The sequence below is a fragment of the Carcharodon carcharias genome, chromosome 1, assembly GCF_017639515.1.
Source record: "Carcharodon carcharias isolate sCarCar2 chromosome 1, sCarCar2.pri, whole genome shotgun sequence".
NCBI lineage: Eukaryota > Metazoa > Chordata > Chondrichthyes > Lamniformes > Lamnidae > Carcharodon > Carcharodon carcharias.
Window position 1 is genome coordinate 72,737,766 of NC_054467.1, and position 26,793 is coordinate 72,764,558.

Consider the following 26,793-nt stretch of genomic DNA (forward strand, 5'->3'; position numbering starts at 1 on the left):
CTTTTGTTTTAATTTTATTTAAAAACGGAAACCTCATCCTGCCCTTAGATGAGGTTTGATTAAAAAGGTAAAGGCCGCCTGGCTGATTCGCCTGTCCACCAACCATAAGGTTAGATGGACCAGGAAAAATTGGAGACAATTGCGCCATTTGTGAGTAGTTTGGGTATAAAACAGTTAAAGTCCACAGCCTACCATCCACAAACACTGGGAGCTTTAGAGAGGTACCATCAAACCCTCAAAACAATTATTAAAATATATTGTTATACATATCCCCATGATTGGGACAAAGGAGTGGACTTTCTTTCATTTGCTACCCAAGATTCACCAAATGAATCTACTGTAGTCCTTTTAAATTAATTTATGGACATGAGGTAAGAGGTCCCCTAAAATTAATCAAAGAAAAGTTTTTAAGACAGAAGGACAAATCCTTTATGTTAGATTATGTGTCCATGTTCCAGGAACGGCTCATGGGAGCCTGCAAACTGGCTCAAGAACATCCACAAGTTTCTGGAACAAAGATGAAGGAATGGGCTGATAAGAAAGCTATGACCCAAACATTACAAGCAGGGGATGAAATGTTAGTGTTATTGCTTTCACAGGGGGAACCCCTGAAAGCACAGCTCGATGGTCCATACAAGATAATTAGGAGGGTTGGTAAAGTAAATTATTTAATAGACACACCAGATCATAGATAAAAGAATTGGCTGTGTCATATCAATATGTTGAAACAATACCATCGAAAGGAGGAGGATAAGAATGGGCAGGTATGTCAAGTAGTAAGCATAGTGGAGGATGGAAGAGACATAGTGAGGTAGAAGTAGACTTAGACAGTTCACAAATTGAACCTCTTACTATACAGTTAGCTAGCACTGAAATATTAGGACAGTTAAACACCATATTTTCATGCCTAGAAGCAGGACAATGAGAGGATCTAGTGAGGTTACTTATGGAATTTAAAGTGATCTGTAGGGACAAACCAGGATGTACAACCTTAGTCATACATGATGTGAATGGAGGAGGAAACCCTCCTATAAAACAGCATCCTTATTGCTTAGGGCCAGAGAAACAGGCTCAAGTGAAAGCAAAGATCCAGTACATGTTAGAAAAACACCTCATTGAACTCAGCCAAAGCAGCTGAAGTTCCCCTGTTGCGTTAGTGCCCAAGCCAGATGCTATAACCAGATTCTGAGTAGACTACAGAAAGGTCAATGCAGTAATAAAAGCGGATTCCTACCCAATTCCTCGCTTGTAAGGCTGTATTGACAGAGTTGGAAGCACTGTTTCTTATCAAAATAGATCTGTTAAAGAGATATTGGCAGGTTCCTTTAACAGCCCGAGTTTAAAAAGTATCAGCCTTTGTCATGCCAGACTGTCTTTTCCAATGCCGAATGATGCCATTCAGACTAAAAAACGCCCCAACAATTTTTCAGAGGCTAATGAACCAAGGGGTGGCTGGTTCCCTTAACTGTGTGGTTTATCTTGATGACGTGCTGATCTATAGAGACACGGAGAAAATCACCTCAAACAGCTAGAAGCCCTGTTTAAAATAACACAGTCAGCTGGTTTGGTAATAAGTGAGGTTAAAGAGATGGAGCAGTTACAGGAAATGGTTCCAGAAGTTTTTCTTTTGTGTTTGATGACCCGAGCATTGGCTAAGCATAGTCCATTATCAGAAGTCAAAGTGAAGCCACGGACAGATACTTGGCTAGCTAAAACTTTCTTTAAAGACTTAGATAATTAAAAGAGCTGTTTAGTAAATCTTCTCTAGTTGAGGCACAACTAGCCGATCCAGAATTAAAGCCGATCAGCCCAAACTGAAGCTGAGGCTGAGGAAGTTCCAGAATATTATTCTGTTAAAAGTGGAATTCTAATGAGGAAGTGGAGTCTTCCTGGCAGACCTGCAGATGAAGAGTGAATCACCATCATCAGAGTTCATCAGGTAGTGGTACTGCCCGAATGTCGTAAAGAGTTATTAAGGATAGCTTATGAAATTCTTGCCATAAGTGAATTTGTGAAAGTGTGAGTAACTTATCTAGGGCATATCATGGGCCAGGATAAGTGTTGCCAAGAACAATGAAAGTACAGGCATTGGTGGAAGTCCCTGCCTCTAAAACTAAGCGGGAGATCATGATGCTTTTGGGGATGTGTGGATTTTACTGAAAATTTGTACCAAATTTCAGTACTATAGTTGCTCCAACAACAGACTTGTTACAAAAGGAAGCCAAGGTACCATGAACTGGAGAATGCCAGGCATCTTTTGAAAGGCTGAAAGCAATTCTGATCAATGAACCAGTGTTGACTGCTCCAAATTTCATTAAGCCCTTCAAAGTAGCAATTGTTACAAGAAGATGAATTGGGCATAGAAAGGCCAGTGGGATACTTTTCCAAAAAGGTGAATCGACACCAAAAAAGATACTCTACATGGAGAAGGAAACCCTGATCTTGCTATTGGCTCTTAGACATTTTGATGCGTATGTCCATCATGGCTACAAGGAGACACTGGTATATACTGATCACAGCCCCTCACACTTGTGGGAAAATTTAAAAACCCGAAATATTTTGATGGCATTTATTATTACAACCTTATCAATTAAAGATTGTCCACATTGCAGGGAAAAACAGTATAATTGCTGATGCTTTGTCTAGAATTTAATTTGCCTTAAATTTTCTTAAGGCCAAAATGACTCAGCAAGTAACTGTATTAGCTTTGTATAAAAAGTGAATGAGAGTGTGGGTGAGTTTTCATATTTTTGTTTATGTTTTATTACGCTTTGTAATGAAACAAATATAAATAGGGCATTTCATTTCGTCAAGGCGGGAAGTGTCATGAACACTAATCACAGAAAATGGTCCAACTTCAAGGACTAAGGACATTCTGGAAGAATGTGTTTTAAAAGACACTGTCCCTGAAAAGATTAATGCAGGACTCTGATAGCTATTTCTGGGAAAAGCATCCTTTTACAAGAAAGAGTAATTAAGCAGTTGTAAAAAAACTGTAAACCTTTCAACCCTGGTGAAGTGTGTATGGCTCTGGAAAAAAAAATCATGCCTGAGACTGTGCTTTAAAAAGTGGGTTTTGGTATTGCTTTGAGAAGAGAAGGACCAACTGCTTGAGAAGAAAGACAGCAGCCTTTTTGCAGTCCAGAACTAGTTCACAGCGAGAAGTGAATACAAACTGCTCCAAAGTTGCTATGTGCTTGGATAGACTATCTGCGAGTGTTCCTCGAGCCTGCCTGAAAAATAGTGCTAGAGTCATTGATTGTTTTGCGGATCAGTGCTGATCAACCATATACCTGGACACCATTCCATGTACACCATCAAACATCCTTTGCCTTTGAATCATTGACTTTTAACCTTTGGCCAAATTCCTCCATTTCTATTTTTATTCCATTGTTTGTGTGTGTTTGGTGTGTTTGTGTGTGTATGTGATGTTTGTGTGGTATGTGTGTATGTGTGTGTTTGTGTAGTATGTGTGTGTGTGTGTGTTTGTGTGGTATGTGTGTGTGTGTTTGTGTGGTTTATGTGTATGTGTGTGTGTTTGTGTGGTGTGTGTGTGTGTGTGTTTGTGTGGTATGTGCGTGTGTATGTATGTGTGTGTTTGTGTGTGTGTGTGTGTGTTTGTGTGGTATGTGTGTATGTGTGTGTGTGTGTTTGTGTGGTATGTGTGTGTGTGTATGTGTGTATGTGTGTTTGTGTGGTATGTGTGTGTGTATGTGTGTGTGTGTGTTTGTGTGGTATGTGTGTATGTGTGTGTGTGTTTGTGTGGTACTTGTGTGTGTGTTTGTGTGGCATGTGTGTGTGTGTGTGGTATGTGTGTGTGTGTGTGTATATGTGTGTGTGTGTGTGTGTTTGTGTGATATGTGTGTGTGTGTATGTATGTGTGTGCGTGTTTGTGTGGTATGTGTGGTGTGTGTGTATATGTGTGTGTGTGTGTTTGTGTGGTATGTGTGTGTGTGTTTGTGTGGTATGTATGTGTGTGTGTGTGTGTGTGTTTGTGTGGTATGTGTGGTGTTTGTGTGTATGTGTGTTTGTGTGGTATGTGTGGTGTTTGTGTGTATGTGTGTGTGTGTGTTTGTGTGGTATGTGTGGTGTGTGTGTGTATGTATGTGTGTGTGTGTTTGTGTGGTATGTGTGGTGTGTGTGTGTATGTATGTGTGTGTGTGTTTGTGTGGTATGTGTGGTGTTTGTGTGTATGTGTGTGTGTGTGTGTTTGTGTGGTATGTGTGGTGTGTGTGTGTATGTATGTGTGTGTGTGTTTGTGTGGTATGTGTGGTGTTTGTGTATATGTGTGTGTGTGTGTGTTTGTGTGGTATGTGTGGTGTGTGTGTGTATGTGTGTGTGTGTTTGTGTGGTATGTGTGTGTGTATGTATGTGTGTGTGCGTTTGTGTGGTATGTGTGGTGTGTGTGTGTGTGTTTGTGTGGTATGTGTGGTGTTTGTGTGTATGTGTGCGTGTGTGTTTGTGTGGTATGTGTGGCGTGTGTGTGTATGTGTGTGTGTGTGTTTGTGTGGTATGTGTGGTGTTTGTGTGTATGTTTATGTGTGTTTGTGTGGTATGTGTGATGTGTGTGTGTATATGTGTGTGTGTGTTTGTGTGGTATGTGTGGTGTTTGTGTGTATGTGTGTTTATGTTTGTGTGGTATGTGTGGTGTTTGTGTGTATGTGTGTGTGTGTGTTTGTGTGGTATGTGTGGTGTGTTTGTGGTATGTGTGTGTGTGTTTGTGTGGTATGTGTGTGTGTATGTATGTGTGTGTGCGTGTTTGTGTGGTATGTGTGGTGTGTGTGTGTATGTGTGTGTGTGTGTGTTTGTGTGGTATGTGTGGTGTTTGTGTGTATGTGTGTGTTTGTGTGTTTGTATGGTATGTGTATGTGTGTGTATGTGTTTGTGTGTGTGTTTGTGTGGTATGTGTGTGTGTGTGTGTGTGTGTGTGTGTGTGTTTGTGTGGTATGTGTGTATGTGTGTGTGTGTGTTTGTGTGGTATTTGTGTGTGTTGTTTGTGTGGCATGTGTGTGTGTGTGTGGTATGTGTGTGTGTGTGTGTATATGTGTGTGTGTGTGTGTTTGTGTGATATGTGTGTGTGTATGTATGTGTGTGCGTGTTTGTGTGGTATGTGTGGTGTGTGTGTATATGTGTGTGTGTGTGTTTGTGTGGTATGTGTGTGTGTGTGTTTGTGTGGTATGTATGTGTGTGTGTGTGTGTTTGTGTGGTATGTGTGGTGTTTGTGTGTATGTGTGTGTGTGTGTTTGTGTGGTATGTGTGGTGTTTGTGTGTATGTGTGTGTGTTTGTGTGGTATGTGTGGTGTGTGTGTGTATGTATGTGTGTGTGTGTTTGTGTGGTATGTGTGGTGTTTGTGTGTATGTGTGTGTGTGTGTGTTTGTGTGGTATGTGTGGTGTTTGTGTGTATGTGTGTGTGCGTGTTTGTGTGGTATGTGTGGTGTGTGTGTATGTATGTGTGTGTGTGTTTGTGTGGTATGTGTGGTGTTTGTGTGTATGTGTGTGTGTGTGTTTGTGTGGTATGTGTGGTGTGTGTGTGTATGTATGTGTGTGTGTGTTTGTGTGGTATGTGTGGTGTTTGTGTGTATGTGTGTGTGTGTGTGTGTGTGTTTGTGTGGTATGTGTGGTGTGTGTGTGTGTATGTGTGTGTGTGTTTGTGTGGTATGTGTGTGTGTATGTATGTGTGTGTGCGTTTGTGTGGTATGTGTGGTGTGTGTGTGTATGCGTGTGTGTGTGTTTGTGATATGTGTGTGTGTGTTTGTGTGGTATGTGTGTGTGTATGTATGTGTGTGTGTGTGTTTGTGTGGTATGTGTGGTGTGTGTGTGTGTGTGTGTTTGTGTGGTATGTGTGGTGTGTGTGTGTATGTGTGTGTGTGTGTTTGTGTGGTATATGTGGTGTTTGTGTGTATGTTTGTGTGTGTTTGTGTGGTATGTGTGGTGTGTGTGTGTATATGTGTGTGTGTGTTTGTGTGGTATGTGTGGTGTTTGTGTGTACGTGTGTGTGTGTTTGTGTGGTATGTGTGGTGTTTGTGTGTATGTGTGTGTGTGTGTTTGTGTGGTATGTGTGATGTGTTTGTGGTATGTGTGTGTGTGTTTGTGTGGTATGTGTGTGTGTATGTATGTGTGTGTGCGTGTTTGTGTGGTATGTGTGTGTGTGTGTATGTGTGTGTGTGTGTTTGTGTGGTATGTGTGGTGTTTGTGTGTGTGTGTGTGTGTGTTTGTGTGGTATGTGTGGTGTTTGTGTGTGTGTGTTTGTGTGGTATGTGTGGTGTGTGTGTATGTGTGTGTGTGTGTTTGTGTGGTATGTGTGATGTTTGTGTGTATGTGTGTGTGTGTGTGTTTGTGTGGTATGTGTGGTGTTTGTGTGTATGTGTGTGTGTGTGTTTGTGTGGTATGTGTTGTGTTTGTGTGTATGTGTGTGTGTGTGTGTGTTTGTGTGGTATGTGTGGTGTGTGTGTGTGTATGTGTGTGTATTTGTGTGGTACGTGTGGTGTTTGTGTGTATGTGTGTGTGTGTTTGTGTGGTATGTGTGTATGTGTGTGTGTGTGTTTGTGTGGTATGTGTGATGTTTGTGTGTATGTGTGTGTGTGTTTATGTGGTATGTGTGGTGTGTGTATGTGTGTGTGTGTGTGTGTGTGTGTTTGTGTGGTATGTGTGGTGTGTGTGTGTATGTGTGTGTGTGTGTTTTTGTGCGGTATGTGTGTGTGTATGTATGTGTGTGTGCGTGTTTGTGTGGTATGTGTGGTGTGTGTGTGTATGTGTGTGTGTGTGTGTTTGTGTGGTATGTGTGGTGTTTGTGTGTATGTGTGTGTGTGTTTGTGTGGTATGTGTGGTGTTTGTGTGTATGTGTGTGTGTGTGTTTGTGTGGTATGTGTGGTGTGTGTGTGTATGTGTGTGTGTGTGTTTGTGTGGTATGTGTGGTGTTTGTGTGTATGTGTGTGTGTGTTTGTGTGGTATGTGTGGTGTGTGTGTGTATGTAGGGGTGTGTGTGTTTGTGTGATATGTGTGGTGTTTGTGTGTATGTGTGTGTGTGTGTGTGTGTGTTTGTGTGGTATGTGTGGTATGTATGTGTGTGTGTGTTTGTGTGGTATGTGTGGTGTTTGTGTGTGTGTGTGTGTGTGTGTTTGTGTGGTATGTGTGGATGTGTGTGTGTGTGTTTGTGTGGTATGTGTGATGTTTGTGTGTATGTGTGTGTGTGTTTATGTGGTATGTGTGGTGTGTGTGTATGTGTGTGTGTGTGTGTGTTTGTGTGGTATGTGTGCTGTGTGTGTGTATGTGTGTGTGTGTGTGTGTTTTTGTGTGGTACGTGTGTGTGTATGTATGTGTGTGCGTGTTTGTGTGGTATGTGTGGTGTGTGTGTGTATGTGTGTGTGTGTGTTTGTGTGGTATGTGTGGTGTTTGTGTGTATGTGTGTGTGTGTGTTTGTGTGGTATGTGTGGTGTGTGTGTATGTGTGTGTGTTTGTGTGGTATGTGTGGTGTTTGTGTGTATGTGTGTGTGTGTGTTTGTGTGGTATGTGTGGTGTGTGTGTTTATGTGTGTGTGTGTTTGTGTGGTATGTGTGGTGTTTGTGTGTATGTGTGTGTGTGTGTTTGTGTGGTACGTGTGATGTTTGTGTGTATGTGTGTGTGTGTGTGTGTGTTTTTGTGTGGTATGTATGTGTGCGTGTGTGTGTATAATTTCATACTCCATAATATGGGCAGAAATTTGCCCTCAGATGGCGTCCGGCCCCCAACAGCTTGGCGGCGGCCGGACAGCCGACCCCCGCCAGTGAAACAGGGCCCGCCACCATTTTGAGTGGGCGGGCCAATTAAGGCAAGCACATGAAAGAGCGCACTGCTCCCTGAGGCAAAGTCCTGTCTCAGGGAGATTCGTAAGAGGTAAGAAAAGTCAAAAAATGTCAGACGAGATGGGACGTGTTAATAAAAATGACATAAACTTTATTAAAGTTTTTAAAAATGGACATGAAACCTCATCCCGCCAGTGGATGAAGTTTCGTGAATAATCAGAAACCCGCTGGGGATCCTGGCCTGCCCACCAGCCTTAAGGTTGGACGGGCAGGTCTTTAATGATCTTAATGAGCCTGTCAGTGGCCTCAGTTGGCCATTGACAGGTCAGCGGACGGACAGCTGGTTTCACTGTCCGCCCACCTTCCTAAAGATTTAAAGGGTCCAGGATGACATCGGGGGTTCCTCCCGACGTCATCCCGTGTCATTTTCCCCTTGGTGAGTGGGCCCCACTCCCAAATCGCCGACGGGAAATTCAGGCCTATATGTTGATGAGCTTTGTTTTCTATTCGACAAGACTAGTCTTATAATAAACTAATAAATTTGTTGTTTATTAAAAGAAGCCTGGTTAAGGTCTCTTTTATTCTAGGTCCAAAAGTAGTGGAGTTAAATAGTTGGCCATTTTGGTGAGTTAATTAAACTTTTAATCTAATGTTGTGTAGTAGAGGGGCCAGATCAACTGCGTACTTCTCCCATCCCGGTTGTAACAGAAGTGGTTAGGGAGATGTGGATGGCTGTGGAATCTAATGAAGTGGTTAGACTTGGCCTTGCCTGTGATTGATACCAATGGAGCAGAGAGGTCAGGGGAGATGGCAAGATTGAGAGTGTAACTGTCAATATAAGTGGAAGAGGTTAACTAGTGTAGCAATCCAGGTTGAAAAGAGTTGACTTTTTTTTAAAAGAAATCAATTGAAAATGGAAAAACAAAAGCCCCAGAAATTGTTATGGATGTCAAGACAAGGGGAGGAATTGTCTCAGATTTGCACTGAATGCGGTAGTGGGTGGGAAAAAGAACATATTACCCGCCGGCCACACTGGCAGCTTTTTACACTGTATCGTCCCAATCTTGCCTTGTTAATCCTGCATTTCTGGGAAAAACGTCATTTTGAGGGCGGGCGGCCTTGCATTCACCCACCACGCCATGACTTTGCCGCTTCATCATGCCAGGCACCATACTTAAGCTCAACCATGTGCAGACCTCTCAGTGCTTCCAGCCCAGGACTGCTGCAAAGCAGACATGGCACCAAAAGGCAAGAAAGCTCCAGCCCACTGATTCAATGATGCATCCCTGGAATGTCTTTTGGATGCCATGGAGGCTGTGATGTCCTCTACCCCTGCCCTGGCCACAGGAAGGTCAGCAACATCATCATCCCAGCTTAGTAGGCAATGGCAGTGGTGAAGGGTTCTCAAAATTCCCAGATTTTTTATATCATCAGCAAGGATATGACTTTTGGACTTTTATGGCAGAGGACCCAACTGCTGAGTTAAGTGTAGAACCCTGCAGACAGAAGGTTAGGCCCATGAAGGCCTGGGACTGGACATGCCTGGGCTTGTTGAGTGCAGTGTGGATTGTTGCCTGCAACCAGACAACGAGAGAAGACAGAATACGCATTCTTCCCTTTAAAACAATCAACCCAGAGAAAGACTTCATCTTACACGAAACTAAAGCCCATCAAAATCTTGCATAAATAATCGCTACTAACTACCAAGGCAGAAAGGCAGCAATCAATGCAATTATGTGAACCTATCAATACTTCACATATACAATGGCTTTCAGTTCAAGACTAGATACGGGGACAGGAAGACAAGGATAAACATCATGCGAGCCCATTAAAAATAACCAGACAAAAATCACCTGAAGAAGCCCACCAAAATCAGACAAAGAACTATTCAGATAAGAAATTCAAAAAACAGTATAACTGGGCCACCAGTTACGAAGAAGGGAGGGTGAGCAGTTTTGGAGCGATTGAAGCAGAGTTTAAGCAGAGAGAGGTAGATGAGTCAAGTGGTAGAAGGAGATCTGGAGGTTTGCAGGCCCATAGGCAACATCAGGGCAAGGGGCACAGGGTGGCAGGCTCAACCGAAGATAACAAGGCCACAACCGCAGTCCTCTACGAAGATCAACCCCACAACCACACCTTACCGCATCAACGGACTCCACCCAACTGAAGAACCTTCACAGATTCCACAGACCAGGACCACGTGGGGACGGCAGACCCCAGAGGACACAAAGAGCGTACCCCAAAACTGCAACCAGCTAACCTAGCTGGATTTCGAACTGTCAAGGAACCCTGGTTGGTGAGCATGATCCCTGACCTCTCCTAGTTCAATTTAGTTACGTTTTGGGGGTGGGACAAGGGTAAGGGGATTAGTAGCTTGATTTTCCCTCGTTTTGCCGTGTGTTCCACGTTCTTAACTAAGTGTACTTTGTAGGTCTGTATAATCTCAGTGTAATCCTAATGTTATAAGTTTATTTGTGACTTCAATAAACTCAGTTTTTTTTTGCACCAAAACCAGTTGTCTGCTGCACTTTGTCACAACCCCCAAATAAGTCCAAGGTCTAGAACCCAGGGAGTAGGAGCAATTCAGACTGCTCAGAAGTCAGAAGTGAAGCTGACACATACCACCACCCCCTACATAATGGCGACCGCGACAGGACCTTGGCAAAAGAGATGCGATGCAGTGGACACTGATTTCGAAGAGAGAACTTTAATGGAAGCGAGGATTTCAAATTACGTGTTCTGTAAGGTGAATATGAAAAAAAGATGGGTCACTAATCTGTTAAAGGCTGGGCGCCCGATAGACGCTGCAGCTAAATGGACAGAAGGGAAGGATCATAAAAAATCCATAGAAAAGGCCGTCTGGCTGATGTGCTACAAGAAACAGATCCAGCTTTCGGACAGGCCCATTGAAGCACAGGCAGCTGAGACTCGGGAGTCAGCCCTGGAAGCCCAGACAAAGGCCCTAGCAGGGGAAAAGTTACTGTTGCATTGCAGGCTCTGAACCAGGTAAGGGTGCAGTTAGTGGGGGAGCATAAGGCCCAGCAGGAATATTTACAGTGTCAGGTCACCGAAGCCAAAAACAATGAGCTGGGATTGCGGGAAAAGAATGCCTGCCTAGCAAGACAAGAGAGCAGGAAGAGAAAGTAAAAGGCTTACAGGCAGCCTATAAGATAGTGAGCGCACAGGGGTTTGAGGATGCAGACCATGGCCCTGCCAGAAGCAGATAGAGTGTGAACCTTGCTCTAAGGACGGCAAAAGGCATGGTGTGCCTCTTAAGCCCTTGTGCAGCCCAGGTCGACTTCACAGGGAACCTGGGGAGGACAGTTCAGACACCACAGGTAGTGCCAAGGAACTACCCAGTTGAGGAGCAGGAGGGCCCACGACCACCACCTGTAGTGCTAAGCTTTAGCGAAATCTGGGAGGAGTGGGGGGGCAGAGGGAAATAGGGGCAGAAGCTGAGGAGGAAAACCCCCGAGCAAGAGAGGCTGGGACCAAGGCCGATGTGCCCAGCCCAGCAGCAAAGGTTCGGCCCGCCCGCTGGTAACAGGGATGAGGGACCCCTCCAAAACCAGTTCGTAGTTCCCCATGGCACCCAACAGCTTAGGGCAATGGTAAGCCATTTAACTAAACTTGTGGCAAATGGGGATCCCTCGGTCCACTTCAGGGAAGTGGAACAAGCAGCAAGCATCAACGAGTGCAATGATGCTGAACAGGCCAAAATGCTGCTATTCCCCCTGGAGAGTGAGCTCTTCCAGTCCCTCTCAGACCAATATAAGATGGGACAGTGTGATTATGGGGAGCTCAAGGAGGAAGTTCTTGAGGCCATGGGGATGAATGAGGGAAGTCCTTTCTCCCAGGTGGAAAAAACAGTGCAGCTCGTAGGAGAACCCCCACAGGCTTTTGCAGACAGGTTCTGGCCGGTGTATAAGAGCTCATGCAGTGGGACGCCTAACCGGGCCATCTTGGACCAGGATCAGTGGGCCCACTGGCTCCGTTGCCTGATGGCAAACAGCTTGCCACAGGTCAGGGCTGTGGCAGGAATGTGGTTTGACCCAAAGAATCCCCTGACTACCAAACTCACAGTGATCAGACTATTGACCATAGCTTACCGTAATGGTAAAGGAACCAATGCTCACCCACCTAAAGGGAAAGTGCATGAAATGAAACCCGGCCTGGGTAGGAAGGAGTGGCATCAGGAAGGGAATAACCCTTCCAGCACAAAGCTCAACTGTTACGGATGTGAAAAGAATGGATACTAGAGGAAGGAGTGTAAGAATCCTTGGAAAGATAACAAGGGAAAGAATTCCTCAACCCCAGCCCAAAAGGCAGAGACAGGAATCCCTCCCACCACGGTCAAGTGATTTTTGGACACTGTGAGAACCCTATTGACTGGCCCAGGGAAGGTAGCAGCCACCACCGGCACGCTGACCCCATTAGCCCCATCTAATCCACAACCCAGACTAGAGCCAGTGCAGCCTGTTTACTTGCGTTCCCTTACCTATGACTTATGGAAGAGATCCCTTGTTGAGATGGAGGTAGAAGAGGTAAAAGGATTCTATCTGTTGGACACGGGAGTATCATGTACCATGATCCATTCAGCTAACCCCACCACCTCACCTCTATCTACCGGCGTCCCATACAGTCTGTCAGGATTCACAGATAAAGAACAGGCTGGCTCATTTTCCATCCCGCTGACCATTTGTTTAGGAACACTCCGCTCTAAGTGGACCTGTATCCTAATGAAGTGAGAAGTGGAGGGTGGAAAAGGGATCCTGGGAGCTGACTTTATTGTAGGTCACAGGATCCTAGTGGATTTGAGGAATCACTGCCAATGGGGGGGCAAAAACAGGAAAGGAAGGCAGAGTAGTAGTCATCCCAGGGAAAAAAGGGGAAGGGGACCCTGTGCACCATGAAGCCTAAAGAGGGTTATAACCTCGAACTCACGGTCAGTAATACCCCAAGGGAGTTCCAGGCATTTGTGTGAGCCCACCTAGCCACATTTGCCACACACAAACACGACTGTGGGAGGGTCAACGGGTTTAAGGTCAGTGTAGATGGGGACCCTATGGCCCAACTACGAAAGCAATATAACTTCCCCAGGGAAGCGGAGCCAGACATGGAAGCAGCCATGTCCTCCTTAGAGCAACAGGGGGTCCTGAGACCAATAGCCACCAACATAAGTCTCCTCTGTGGCCGTTTAGAAAACCGGACAACTCCTGGAGGGCCACAGTGGACTATTGGGTGCTCAATAGTAACATCCCAGCCTGTGCACCCACGGTAGCAGCAGTTGCCAACCTGACAGGAAGTATCCCAGCATCCGTGACCTCTTTCACGGTGTTGGTTATCTCCAATGGGTTTTGGTCCATCCCTTTAAGGAGAGAGGATCAGTACAAGTTTGCCTTTACCTTTAAAGGCCAACAGTACACCTGGAACTGTCTGCCTCAGGGCTTCCACAATAGCCCCAGCATTTTCCACCAATGCATGGCAAACAGTTTAAAGGGCTTCAGCCAACCCAGACGGCTGGTACAATATGTGGATGACCTGCCCCTATTCACCAATTCGAGAGAGGAGCATGGCCCACTTCTGACCGAACTGCTGGAACTGCTCGGGCAGGAAGGTTTTAAAGTGAACCCAAAGAAAGAGCAGGTCAGCCAGCAGGAGGTGAAATTCCTGGGCCTGACAATACGCACTGGGGAAAGGGCCATAGATAAACCTAGACGGGAAGCAATACAAGAGTTACCAGTCCCCAACACAGTCACGGGAGTGAGATCATTTCTAGGGCTAACCGGGTATTGCAGAGACTTCATTGAAGACCATGTGGCCACAGCAGCTCCTCTGGTCCGATTTCTGCATAAGGGAGTGGAGTGGGTTTGGGATGAGGGGTGCCAGGCAATATTTGTCAGGCTCAAGAAAGATCTGCAGACCACACCAGCTCTAGGGGCCATAGATGGAGGGAAAGAGTTCTTTCTGGAGGCAGCAGCCAGTGGGGACAGCCTGAGTGCTGTGCTGCTCCAAGAGCAGCATGGCAAGCTGAGACCGGTTGTCTACTCCTCCAGGATACTCACAGATGTGGAGAAGAGCTACTCCAATTGTGAAAGGCACCTCTTGGCCACACATTGGGCTGTGAAAAGATCGCTGATCTTCACCGGCACCTCTCCCATCACTCTCCTCACCCATCACACGCCCACCCAGATGCTCCTGGATGGGAGAATCAAGGATGGGACAGTGAGCAGTGCCCGCATTGCTCGCTGGACCCTGCTTCTCTCACAGATGGACCTAAAAGTAAAAGGGCTCCGCGAGCCAAAGCTCGCAGCTAACCTGGTGTATCCTGGATCAGTCCACCGGTGTTCCACAGAAGGGGTTTGGGAAGTAGACATAGGTTTACGGGCCGGGATACACCCCACAGGCCGTGGAATCTATGTGGATGTCTCCAGCACAGTATCTGCTGGTGAGCGACTTACTGGGTGTGGAGTTTATGACCCAGCGGCAAACCTTGCCCTGGCAATTAAGCTCCCCAGCACCATGAGCGCCCAGCAGGCTGAACTGTCCGCGATAATGTACGTGGTTACACACCCTGAGATCTTCCCCACCCCGTACACGATTTGCTCGCAAAGCACGTTCACATGCCAGCCGGTCCGGCCACGAATACACCACTGCTGATGGGAGACCCCTCACAGTGAAACCTTGCTGGAGAAAATCTTAGCAGCATTAGGGGAGGAAGAGGAGGTTTTCGTCCATAAGGTGAAGGTCCATTCCTCCACAGAACGCCAGAGTGAGGGCAACCGGCAGGCTGACGTGCTAGCTAAGAAGGGTGCCCGCACAGGCATTTTCTGGGACCATATGGGTCCCGTCCTATGGCAGCAGTCATGGGTAGGAATGGGACATGGGGAAGTGCAGGGGTAGCTTTAACCCTGGACCTTAAGACGGTCCAAACTCAAGACCCCGTCCTCAAGGCAGTCCTCAGTGCAGTGGCAGAAGGGAAAAGAGTAGAGAGCCTTTACAGCACAGCAGCCCGCTCTATAAAGGGAAGCATGCTGTTTAAGGGAAAGCAGTGGGTAGTACCGCAGCAGCACAGGAGGGAATTCCTTCAACAGGGCATCCCGAGCCTGAGACCACCTGGCAGCAGGTGGAACAGGCAGGATGGTGGCCAGGACTCAGGGAAGATGTTTGCGAGTTCTGTGCCAGCTGTCTGGAGTGTTTTGTGAATAACCCTGACCTGCACAAAAGGAAAGTACCTATAGGACACATCAGGAGGGTAGAGAGACCATGGCAGTTGATCCAGGTTGACTACATCAGGCCCCTACCCATCGCCCAGGGAGGCCTAGTACTGGTGGATGTGTTCACAAAGTGGGTAGAAGCCTTCCCCTGCTGAACAGCCATGGCTCTGAGTACAGCCAGGATCCTGGTCAGGGAGGTGTTCTCACGTTGGGGGCTACCATGTGGAGTCCGACCAAAGGAGCCACTTTACCGGGCAGGTCATGCAGAATACCCTTATGGTACTCGGCATAGAGGGGAAATGGCACATTACACACAACCCACAGTCCTCAGGGATTGTAGAGAGGATGAACAGAACCTTGAAAGAAAGGCTGAGGAAAGAGATGGTAGACTCACCTGGAAAGTGGGTAGAAGTCTTACCGTTGGTCCTAATAGGGATCCGAGCCAGCTAGTCAAAAAGCACAGGGTATTCCCCACACGAGCTCATGACTGGTACGGTTATGCGGACCCCCACCCATGTGCTAGCCCCGGTGCTCATGGAGGGTCAGCTCAGGGAGGCGAACCAGGACAGCTTCATCAGGAATCTGTCTGAACACCTTAAACAGGTTCATTGGCAAGCTGCTAGCAACATGGGAAAACAGCATTGGAGTAACCGACTGCTGCTAGAACCCTGTACACACCACAAGTGGGAGATAGGGGATCAGGTTATGGTTAGGAATTTTGCTCAAGGAGGCAGTCTAGAACCATTATACATGGGGTCCTACAGCATTGTAGATAAGGCAAGCCCCATAGTATATGCCATAAAGCTGCCTCGGCGCACCAGATGGTTCCACATTAACCAACGTAAGTTGTTTAAATCCGAGAGAAGGGAACAGCCAGTTGGGGCAAGGACTAAGGATAAAAATCCTCAGCCTGCAGCAGGAGCAGTGGCTTGTTTTAAGGGAAGGCCCATCCCACCCACTGTTTGGGACACTCCCCCGCTCATCTGGGATTCAGATGAGTTGAGACCTGAGGGCAGAGAGTTACCTGCCCCTGACACAGGTTTAGAAGAGGTACAGCCTGAGGATAGAAATCCCCAGCCAGCGGCAGTGGAGATTCCACAGACCTCACAAGAGGGGTCAGTGGCTCGGGTTGAAGACCCACCAGCCAGAAAACCCCCACCAGCCAGAGTCCCTAGCAGGTCCCCGTGAACACCACAGCCAAAGAAACCGTGGTCACCGGCTCCCCAGTTTAAAAGGGCAGCCCCTCAAGTAAGGGATCGATCTGAGGACAGAGGTCCCCAGCCAGCAGCCACAGGCTGCGAGGGACCAAAGGTACAGGACAGGGCGGCCACACCGAAGGGAGTTGTGTGCTATAGCCCAAACAGGGATTAACCTGGCTGCCCGGGGACAGGCGGCAGATGTACATAGCTTCTGTTATTTAATTTTGAGATTGTTAAGTTTGGGTGTTTTAGTTAAATTTTAAATAAGGTGGTTGGTAGTTTAAGTATTATTGTTTAAGAGTGTTTGTATTGAGTCGAGATCACAAGACTCGACTATGCTTTACCCAAGCCAGCAAATCTGTTCAGGACCTGTCTATTTGCTCTTATGTCTCCCTACAGAAAGGATTTCGATAGGATGGGGGGCATACTCCTACACTCCCTGATAGGAACGGCCGCTGGGAGGCGAGGTGACATGGAGGACTCCCACAATTTTGGGTGCTCAGGGGAGAGAGCACCGGTTGTGACTGCGGGGGGCATCGAAGGTAACGTGGAGGAGATCACTACCTATTCCCATGTGGGAAGATGGCCAGGGTGGCTGGGATCTAACTCCACCCGATACTCCAGTCAGACCGGGTTCACCTAGAGGGAGGCCTCCCTCCCCTGCCCCAGCATACAGGCTGTGGCCACACGTGTCAGGGTCACTGAGGGGAAATGTGTGTGCCTGACCTGCAGAGGACAGATTCCCCTGGGAAAGTGGTGGTGGCTCAGGAAGCTGAGCAGAGACAAGGGGGGCGGTACAGCTGACTGGGGGCGACTGGGGAACGACACCCATCCGACCACTACCGGGAACCATGGAGGGGTGAGTGTGTGCTGGGACAAGTGGTGGAGATTGGAACAAGGAATTTATGTCTGCATGTGGGGATCATGGAAGACCTGCTCCACGGGCGTATCCATTATCTTTTCCAGCATGGCTGGACAAGGGGAAGGGGGTGGAATGGGATTCCCATCTACACACTTGCATAACCCCATCCTCTCCAGCCTCAGTTAAGGCCACTGAACTCGTGGCACGCACCCAAAAGCCCCTGCCCACAGCCCGACAGTAAGGACACATATGGAGAAGTGCCCTGCTACCACCAAGGGACCAGGGAATGAGCTGGTACTAGTACCGACAGAAAAAGTGCTATACTCGGGGTACACTATGTGGTGGCTTCCGTGATTCTAAACCTCACAGAGGTACACTTACCTGAATGGTGCCCCAAGGAGAGAGAACAGCTATACCAGGCCCTGTTAAGAGAAATGTTCAGGAAATTCTACAAGTTCGATTTTGCCAATGTAGACAAAACAGAACTGTACACTAACCACACTGAGTACTTTACCAATGCAGGGAGACAAAGATGGGGAACCTAGAATGATGTTTTCACAGTATTTAATACAGGATCCTCTGTGATAAACAGTCTGGATGACATAGAATTGCAGACACAAATATATGGTTTAAAAACACAATTATGAAAAATCTTAACAGAGGAGAACACAGTGATAGACTCAGAGCTACACGAGGACCAGGCCATGACAGTCCATTTAAAGGAGGTTATTGCTGAGTTGGAAAGGCACGCCAAAACAGTGAATGCACTCATTCGAGAGGATAGGAATGCATCAGACCAAGCAGCACAGAATGAGGTGTGCGTGCTGTACGGGGCATGGTTGCTGGGCGAGGGCCGCAGCAACCTGGAGGATTTAAAACAATGTTTAGTCTCCTCCCGGATGAGCAACAAGCACCTTGCAGCCCTCCACCCATTTGAGAATTCACTGAGAATTCACTAAGCCTGTGTCAGTTCCGCCTAGTCTCTGAAGCCTACCCTGTCCCAGTAGATTGTGGGAGCTCCAACCACACCATGGGTATAGTAGTGAGGATGCCGGTCATGGGTGGGATAGCCCGACCTGCAACAGTATGTAGGGTGAAGAACATTGGAGTCATTCAAGGGGGTGCACACGTCCATTTTGCAGCGGTCCCACCTTACATCATAAAGTGGGAGCACATGATGACAGGTACAGACCTCTCTGGGTGCCGGAGCCAGGGTGCACACACAGTACTGTGTCCCCAGCACTTGAATGCCTATTCCAGACCACAGTGTGGGTTTAAAACTTTTGGTGCACAGCCTATAAACTGTATCATGGAGGTAACGGCACAAGGCCATGTTCCCCCACAGGTAGCATATATAGGGGGTGGGACATATTGTGCCACCACAAGTGCGCCCCGCTACCAGCTTGGACAGCACATCTGGTGTCCGGTAAGTTACAGCAGTTTTTGTTTTAAACCCGAGGCAGAAGTTCAAGTGGCCCAGGAACGGATTGTCCCCATTCCTGAACCCTCCACTGTTCACCTCACTGTTAGGGAAAACATTACCAACCTGCAGAGCTCTGTCACACATTTCGGTTATGAAATTCCCCCTCTACCAGAATATATTACTAAACTACTAAAAGCTGTAGAGTTCTCACAAAAGAACTTCTATACTTTGGAAGAGAAAACATACAAGATAGAGGGAGAGATTCAAGGTATCACAGTCCCACCCTGGTGGGACATTTTTGAAAACATAGAGGTCCCTTCATGGATCAGAATGGCTTCCCACATCCTCGTGGTTTGCCAGCTGGGAATAGTTTGTACCTGTTGTGCTCTCAGTGCAATGGAAAAGGCAAAATCCTAGAATTCCAAAATGAAAGGACCTGGAAGAAGCATTATGCTAAGGTGGAACCCTGGTTGGTGAGCATGATTCCTGACCTTTCTTAGTTCAATTTAGTTAGGTTTTGGGGGTGGGACAAGGGTAAGGAGATTAGTAGCGTGGTTTTCCCTCATTTTGCCGTGTGTTCCTCATTCTTAACTAAGTGTACTTTGTAAGTCTGTATAATATCAGTGTAATCCTAATGTTATAAGTTCATTTGTGACTTCAATAAACTCAGTTTTTTTTTCTTGCACCGAAACCAGTTGTCTGCTGAACTTTGTCACAACCCCCAAATAAGTCCAAGGTCTAGAACCCAGGGAGTGGGAGCAATTCGGACCACTCAGAAGTCAGAGGTGAAGCTGACACACGTCACCATCCACTACAGATGTGATCAGTGCCAATGCAGCACAGAAGAGGCTGCCCATCCAGTGCAGAAAGAGGATGAATGATCTCATCCATGCCGCCAGGGTATGGCAACCATCTTATCACTCTCAGCTCATACACTCACAAGCCCATTACACATTCACTGACAGCTCACTCACTCCCAGCTCAAGGGACATCGCCACTCACTCTCTCACACACATCCTCACATCTCCATCTGGCCTCATCTCCTCTGGAGGCTGCATCCTCAGCCCTCACCATCTTGAGACCACTTGCACAGATCAACATATGTCCTCACACACACCCTGTGATACTCCCCTTCCTCAGTACAGCCCTACCCTGCAGCCCCTTCCCTTGTCTGGGGCCATTTCTATCTCTTCCCCAAACAAGCCTCAGCCCTGCAGCCATTGAAAAGCTACCCCATGCCTTATGGCTGGTCTGGTAGGTAGAGACCTGCCTGTGAACCCCCCTAAAAGTGATGTGGTGCTGCTTGCGAAGCCTGGCGCTGATGACCTCAAGTGCTGCCTGAAGCAAGGTAGGCAAACAAACCCAAATTCCCGAGCGAAATGGAGCTCGCCAGGTGCACGTCGATTATGGACAGTTGTGAAACACATCTGCATGCTGTGCTCGAATGATTCAGCATGGGGGAGGATGATTTTGGTTAATTGAGCTTATAATGATATGCAGATGTATTACGATGAAGTTCCTGGCATGCAACAGTGGGAAACATGGCCCGCCGTTGACAGGCAGAGCAGACGATTGCAATCTGGTTTCACAATGTTCTAAAACCGATATTTGGCCTTCTTGCCATATTGTCCACTCACGCTACCAAACATGCCTGAAGCCAGCGGGCACAAAAATTCCACCTGGGAGATGAACACCAATTATGGTTACATTTCTGATAGTCAGTGGTAACAGCAGTGATGATTCAAGGAGACGTCCCATCACCGCCTTCTTAGGACAGCCAGTGAATGATTGGCAATAAATGTTGTCTTGCCAGCATTACCCAGATTCTGAGAACAAATTAACAAGTAGCTGCCAACTTAAAAGAAGTTCTCTCTCAATGGATTTCAATGTTGCTGGAACAATTCAATATTCAGAAAAGTTAGAATTTTGGGAAGATATTCAAACATGTGTGAAGAAGATAAAAAAAATACAATCATATTCAAACAATTCTGCCAGATATTAAGTTCATGACAAAAACTTCATATTAATGATGAAAAATTTTGTAAATAAGACTCACAAACCTCCATACTTCCAACAGTCAGAATAAAAACATTGCAGTTTCAAAATAAATAATCTTTACCTCCAGTCTTGAGATAACTTGGAATTGTTCTAATATGTTATTTTGTAGTAGTTTTAATTTGTGACTTTGATCATTGGTTTTGTTCTGCAAGGTGGTAAGTCTGGAATTCAGACGATCCACCAGCTGATAGTAGGTGTCCTCAAATCCTAAAAATGACAAAAGAATTCTGCTAGATACAGACATGTTTTCAAAAAGTTTTTATAGAGTTCTCCGTGCACATTTTGTAAAGAAACCAAAAATTTAAACTAAATCCAAATGAATGTTGGAGAAATAGTTCCACTTCCTGAAGCAAAATTGAATGAGAAGGGAATTTCAAATGTTACAAAATCCTCTTATGATGTGATATTCTGAAAATTTGAGTTAGTAATTCAATTTTAATTTTTGTGGAAATAAAAGCTGAAACTTTCTTTAAGAAACATGAACTGAGGAACCACTCACTTCCCATTCTATTCAGAGTCTGTCTGATTCTGTTAACAGCCTCAGTCACAGTAACATGAGTATTCCCAAATGCTTTGGAATACATCTCCAACATCTGTCGAATGTCCTTTATCCTGGCATCATTTTGTCGATTCTCAGTCTCTATTAGTCCTTGCATTCTGCACCCAGATGGACATTTAAGGCCCTATTAGAATAATGCAGGATGTTACTCTTTTAGTTATTTGTAATGTTACGTTTCACAAAAAAAGTTAGCTAACAACTGCACCACCTACCCAGTCATCCTTTGTACAAATTGGCCATTCCTTCTCTAAACACTGTTTGGATGTAAATTGTTCACCACTTTCGACAGGCTGAGGACCACGAGGTGCGAGGATGGACTTGGACTGAATCTTCAAGTGGAAGAAGTCAAAGAAAAGGGCATTGGTTTTACATATGCAACACTGGCCCACAAACATTAAACTGCTATTTTCTCTTGACTTTAGTGTGAAGATAGAATGCTCCCTTTGATAAGTTTGCATGGCTTTACTAATTTACAATCATGATGACAGAGTATTTATGACATGGTTCAGTATGCCTTGCATAATAAAATATACAAAAATATTCTTGTAAACGTTGGAGATATTTTCATGTTTTCATAGTTGTGTCATCAAAACAAGCAATTTTTTAAAAATCCATCTATGGGGAAAACAGAATATGTCACTGTCAGCAGTGAGATATAAATGTCTTCACTTTCAAAGGTGGCAGAAGGAGTTGCTATTTTACAGATATGGGGTAGTTCATCTTCACCAAGTGGGTGGTAATCTAGTGGAGCACATTGTCTGCCTGTTGTGGCATCGCTGATTTATTTCAAGATATCAGAAACATGAGAATATAACATCTATCCCTTATATAATTTAGACTGTGACTCCCTGAGAAGTAACTTGAAGTTATACTGCTAGGCAACCCTCTGCCAATCATAAGGAGCACCAGACAAACATCCAGACTCCACGATATCTAATTTGTAATGTCAGGCAAGAGCAGGTGGGAGTGTCCACTTTCTCCTGACATTGATGTTCTGGAGAAGGTTCAGTCTGCCACCTTGTCTTTGTACCAGAGTGGAGTTATACTGAATTTGGTGCAAAGCCAGACTGTTATGAGATGATCTTTGGATTTTGTCTCTACCTAAGTGCATTTGATTTTCCTTTGGAACCTCACTTTCATGTTTTACTGCCATTTTCAGATTAAAATGCACCCAAAACTACTTTGCATGTGTGAAAGTAGTTGTATAACTGAAGCCTTGACTTCATATGGACTAATAATTGTTTAGTTTTAGACTCACCTCACTGGAGATTATCATAATTATATTAGATATGATAAAACCCTTTCAATTGATTTTTTTTCATGGAGAAGTATTACATTCAAATGACAGGAACTATTTTTCCTTCAAAGACTGATTCTTAAATGCTCCAAACCCACATCAAACAGCAATTCCCAATCACAGTGTCCCTATCTCCACAAGACCAATCTGCAAAGGAATATGTACAGCACCTCACTTTACCTCATTAAATTTACCTAATTCTTTACAGATTAATTATTAACATGTTATACAAACAAGAATACTCGTGAAGATCAATGGGATTTGATTTATATCCTACTCTTGCTGCTGTTCATAACTCCTTTGTACCTTTATTATACAGGAGTTATTAGGTCGGCCTACTCTCAGGATATAAATCAGAACCCATGGGTCTTCATGATGTATCCTCTGTGTTTGACTTAGTCATAAGGAAAACTTACCCAGTCAACTAACATGAAGCATACAAACAAACCAAAGGCCTGTCCAGCTCTCATCTTTCTAGCTCTGCAGCAAAGCTTTGAGGAAATGTCACTTCTCTCCCTTGTATCAAATTTCAAACCTACAAAATAAGGATCAGTCAGTGTTAGTGGGAAACCTGTTTACCCATACTGTGGAGACCCTGTTGATCATTTACCACCCAGGTCTTGCCGAAATTCTTGGATTTTACTGATGCTTTGTTGACACATCAAAGGTCAATAGCTTCTAAAGTCTGTAAAAATTTTGTACAAATACAACATGGAATTGATGTGGTGGTTCCGCAGGGATGTTCTTAATTTAGGTGGCTCCAAAAAGTGAGAATTAAATGAATGAAACTGGGCACTTTGGTAATCTTATATTCTTCCTCATCTCTGTGCTAGGTGTCAGCCTTGGTTCAGTGGTAGCATTCACTCCTTTGAGGTTGATGGTTATAAGTTCAGACCCCAGGGATTTCAGCACATAATCTAGATGCTATGTTTTGGATGATACCTTAGACTGATGTTTTCTCTGTTCCCGGAAGTGGACGTAAAAGATTCTATGACACTATTTGAAGAAGGGCAGAGAAGGTGCCCTGGCCAACACTTGTCCCTTAGCTAACAACACTATAACAGACCTTGTTTTGCTTAAGTTGGTAGCTGTGTTTCCCTATATTACAACAGTAACTATGCTTCAAATGTACTTCATTGTCTATGAAGTGATTTAGGAATTCCCCTCCTTGTCACACACCATCCTGACTTGGAACTATATTGTCATTCCTGCACTGTCCTTGGGTCAAAAACCTGCAACTTCCTCCATAACAGCACTGTGGTTGTACCTATACTACATGGATGGTCAAGAAAATTAGAGATAATTAGAAAAAGGAAATAAATGGTGACCTTAATTGTCATTGATGCTCACATACCATGAATGAATAAACAAAATACTTGCAACTGGGAAATGGAGGAAGATTTTATGTTCCTGCTGTCATCAATGGCATTTATAATGGCCCTCCACATTTCACAGTCCTATCCCCGCCAAAACGGGGCCGTAAAATTCTACCCAGTGTGTTTAAACGGGGTACAGAGCTATGGTTTCTCCATTCACTTGTATCTGAACCAGAAAAGCAAGCCATAAAAATTTGCCTAGCAATTGGGAATGAAGGTCTACGTAGGCTGAACATGTCAGGATTAACAGCAGAAGACTAAAGGATCCCCAGAACATATGGACTACATAGGAAGACTAGTTCAGAATCAAGTTAAACCTCTGTATTCATCAACCAGAGTTCATACCATTGCAACAACAAGCTACAGAATCCATAGACCACTTTGTCAATGCAAAGAAAAGGGTACATACTGTGATTTTACAGATGTCGAGCTGGCAGACAGAGTTGTTGAGTTGGTGATCACATCCACTTCCATGGAAGAATTCCAGAAAGATCTGCTAGACAAGCCCAAAACATAGAGCATTGAAGGGCTATTTAAGGATAGACATAAATTTGAAGCGATCCTTGCAGGTCAATAAAGGTTACAGGTCCCAAGTACAAGCTCAAACCCAGTAAGCCATGTGGAAAGTATGGCCTTCTGCATGCACCAAGGGAATGCCTATTTCCATCAATACTCAAGGGCATGTGGCAGAAAGGCAAGTGGCAGAAAGAGCCATTGGCAGTGACAGTGCACTAGAGCAGTGACTGATGCAGCTGTAAAGAGCCATACACTGATCCAAACAGACCGCACACAATGGGTACCTAAAAGCAATAAGAATGACCATCTGGTATCTGTACGAAACATATACATGAGAAGATTGACAAACCAGAAAATGACGATAATGTGCACAACGAGATGAAGAGCGGTGAACGCAGGTTTCACACCATCAATCTCATGGAAAATATAAATATCCTCACACCATCCAAGGTGTTTGCCAAGGTTGAAATGATTTATCCCAAGAAAGTTGGTAAGTACTCATTATTGGCTAAGACTGACACGGGGCAAGTGCAAACATACTACCCCTGCGAATTCTAAAAGACATGTATCCACAGATATGGAGGGCCATGGCAAAGCCTACTGCTATGAAACTTTCAGCATACAATGGTTCACTAATTCCATGCACAGGTTCCATAGTCCTGGAGTGCAAGCACAATGAATCCTCCTGGATGCTGCAGATGTTCTAGATCATGGGCCAGAATTTTACAGCCCGTGGGTGTGCACACGCCCGACCCAAATGGACGTGAAATAACACAAGATGACGTCAGGCGAGCGTCCCAATGCCAATGAGCACTCGTGTGATATTTCTCTCTGTGTGCTCGCTTCTGACCACCGCGTGCGCCCGCCCACAATTAAGTGGGCAATTTAGCCCACTAACAATGCAATCAACAGCGATTCTCCGTGGCCTGTCCACATTTATGGTTGGCGGATGGGCCATTCGCCCAGGCGGCATTCACATTTTTGCTCAAACCTTGATCCAGGGCGGGATGAAACCTCCTTTGGGAAATAAAATAAAAAGCGATATCTGGGTACTGTTCTTTTATTAGGTGTGCTTTCAGGTGCTTGATTGTGCTGCATGGACTTTTTTACAGCATTTTTCATGTCCTTTAGCCTGTGGGGGTCTGCAGCTCCCTGGGGCAGCTGCCTACCTTCAGGGGGCTTTCTCGAAGCAGCTTCGGTTACATTGGCGCCTGCCCTCTTCACACCCCTACTCCGGCAGCACTGTGCATTTCAGGGCACGTTTCACGCTGGCTGGCCGTTAATTAGCCAACCAGTGCAAAATTGTGGTCGGGGCCCGATTGCAGTCGGTGGCCCATTTCCTGTCCACTCCCAGGCCTGTTGAATGCGTGGGCCTGACAACCAAAAAATTCAGGCCATGGAGACTAAAGGCCCAGCGATTGCAGGCTCACCTGTATTCCGTGGCCTCACACTAATGATAATTGATGGAATTAGTCAGACATTACAAGGTAAATCAACTTCAGAAACTAACCCTATCACCTCCGTTCATGACCTACCATCAAAATATCCGGAGCGTTTCAACAAAATTGGTAGTTTCAAGGGAGCTGCAACTTTACACTTGCAGGAGCATACAAGTCCATCAATTGATCTAGTACATTTTGTGTAATACAAATGCCAGCAGCTACAGGGAGAAAGGCAAAATATTCTACATTACAGAAACTTTGGAAAACTATCATTGAAGAATGGTCTGATGCAATTCAGCATGTGCAGGAACACATGAGAGCATTGTGGCCTTACCAGGACGAGTTAGGCATCTCCCGGGAAGTCATTTTTAAAAGCAGGCAGGTCAGCATACCAGAATCTCTGTGACCTGATATTATTCACCCACTTCATCACTCACACATGGCATAGTTCGGACTAGAAGAATTAAAAGAGAGACAGTCTATTGGCCAGGAATGGACAATGACATTGAAGTCATCATCACAAAGCGCGAGGCATGTCAAGAGCATGTGCCAAGTCAGCACAAAGAACCACTGACCCAATGCAAAGTTCCTAACCAGCCTTGGTCCAAAATTGTATCCACCCTCTTTCATGTCCATACTATTGACTTCATCGTCATTGTCGACTACTTTACCAAGTACCCCTTTATTAGACAATTGGACAATATGTCAGACACAATTGTTGCAGACACTCTTAGTGCTATTTTCAGTTTATTTGGCATGCCCAGAGAGCTCATTACAGGTAATGGTCCACAATTTATTGGTAAGCCATTTCAGGATATGTGTGAGAAATGGAACATCAATCACATTACTTTTCTCCTTATTGCCCTCAATCTAACGGCCTAGCTGAATAAATGACTGGCATGATGAAATCTCTAATTCTCAAATGTAGACAGACCAGGCAAGATCTACACATTGCAATGTTATATCTGAGCATGACACCATTAAGTGCAACTATTCCATCACTGGCAGAGCTCATATTTGGCAGAACAGAGCGTACCAATTTACCTACTCTTACCAATTCTA

General features: G+C 45.4%; 1 protein-coding gene across 1 annotated transcript in view; it reads right to left on the minus strand.

Moving 5' to 3' along the window:
• LOC121272376 (fibrinogen alpha chain-like) overlaps positions 1-26,387 on the minus strand; it is a 45,018-nt gene extending 18,631 nt beyond the window's left edge. Inside the window, exons 1-4 of the mRNA XM_041179067.1 lie at positions 26,370-26,387; positions 21,313-21,429; positions 21,041-21,224; positions 20,603-20,748 (exon numbers count right to left, since the gene is read on the minus strand). Coding sequence (XP_041035001.1) covers positions 20,603-20,748; positions 21,041-21,224; positions 21,313-21,429; positions 26,370-26,387 — 465 coding nt within the window. The remainder of the gene's footprint in view (positions 1-20,602; positions 20,749-21,040; positions 21,225-21,312; positions 21,430-26,369) is intronic.
• Positions 26,388-26,793: the final 406 nt, after the last annotated feature.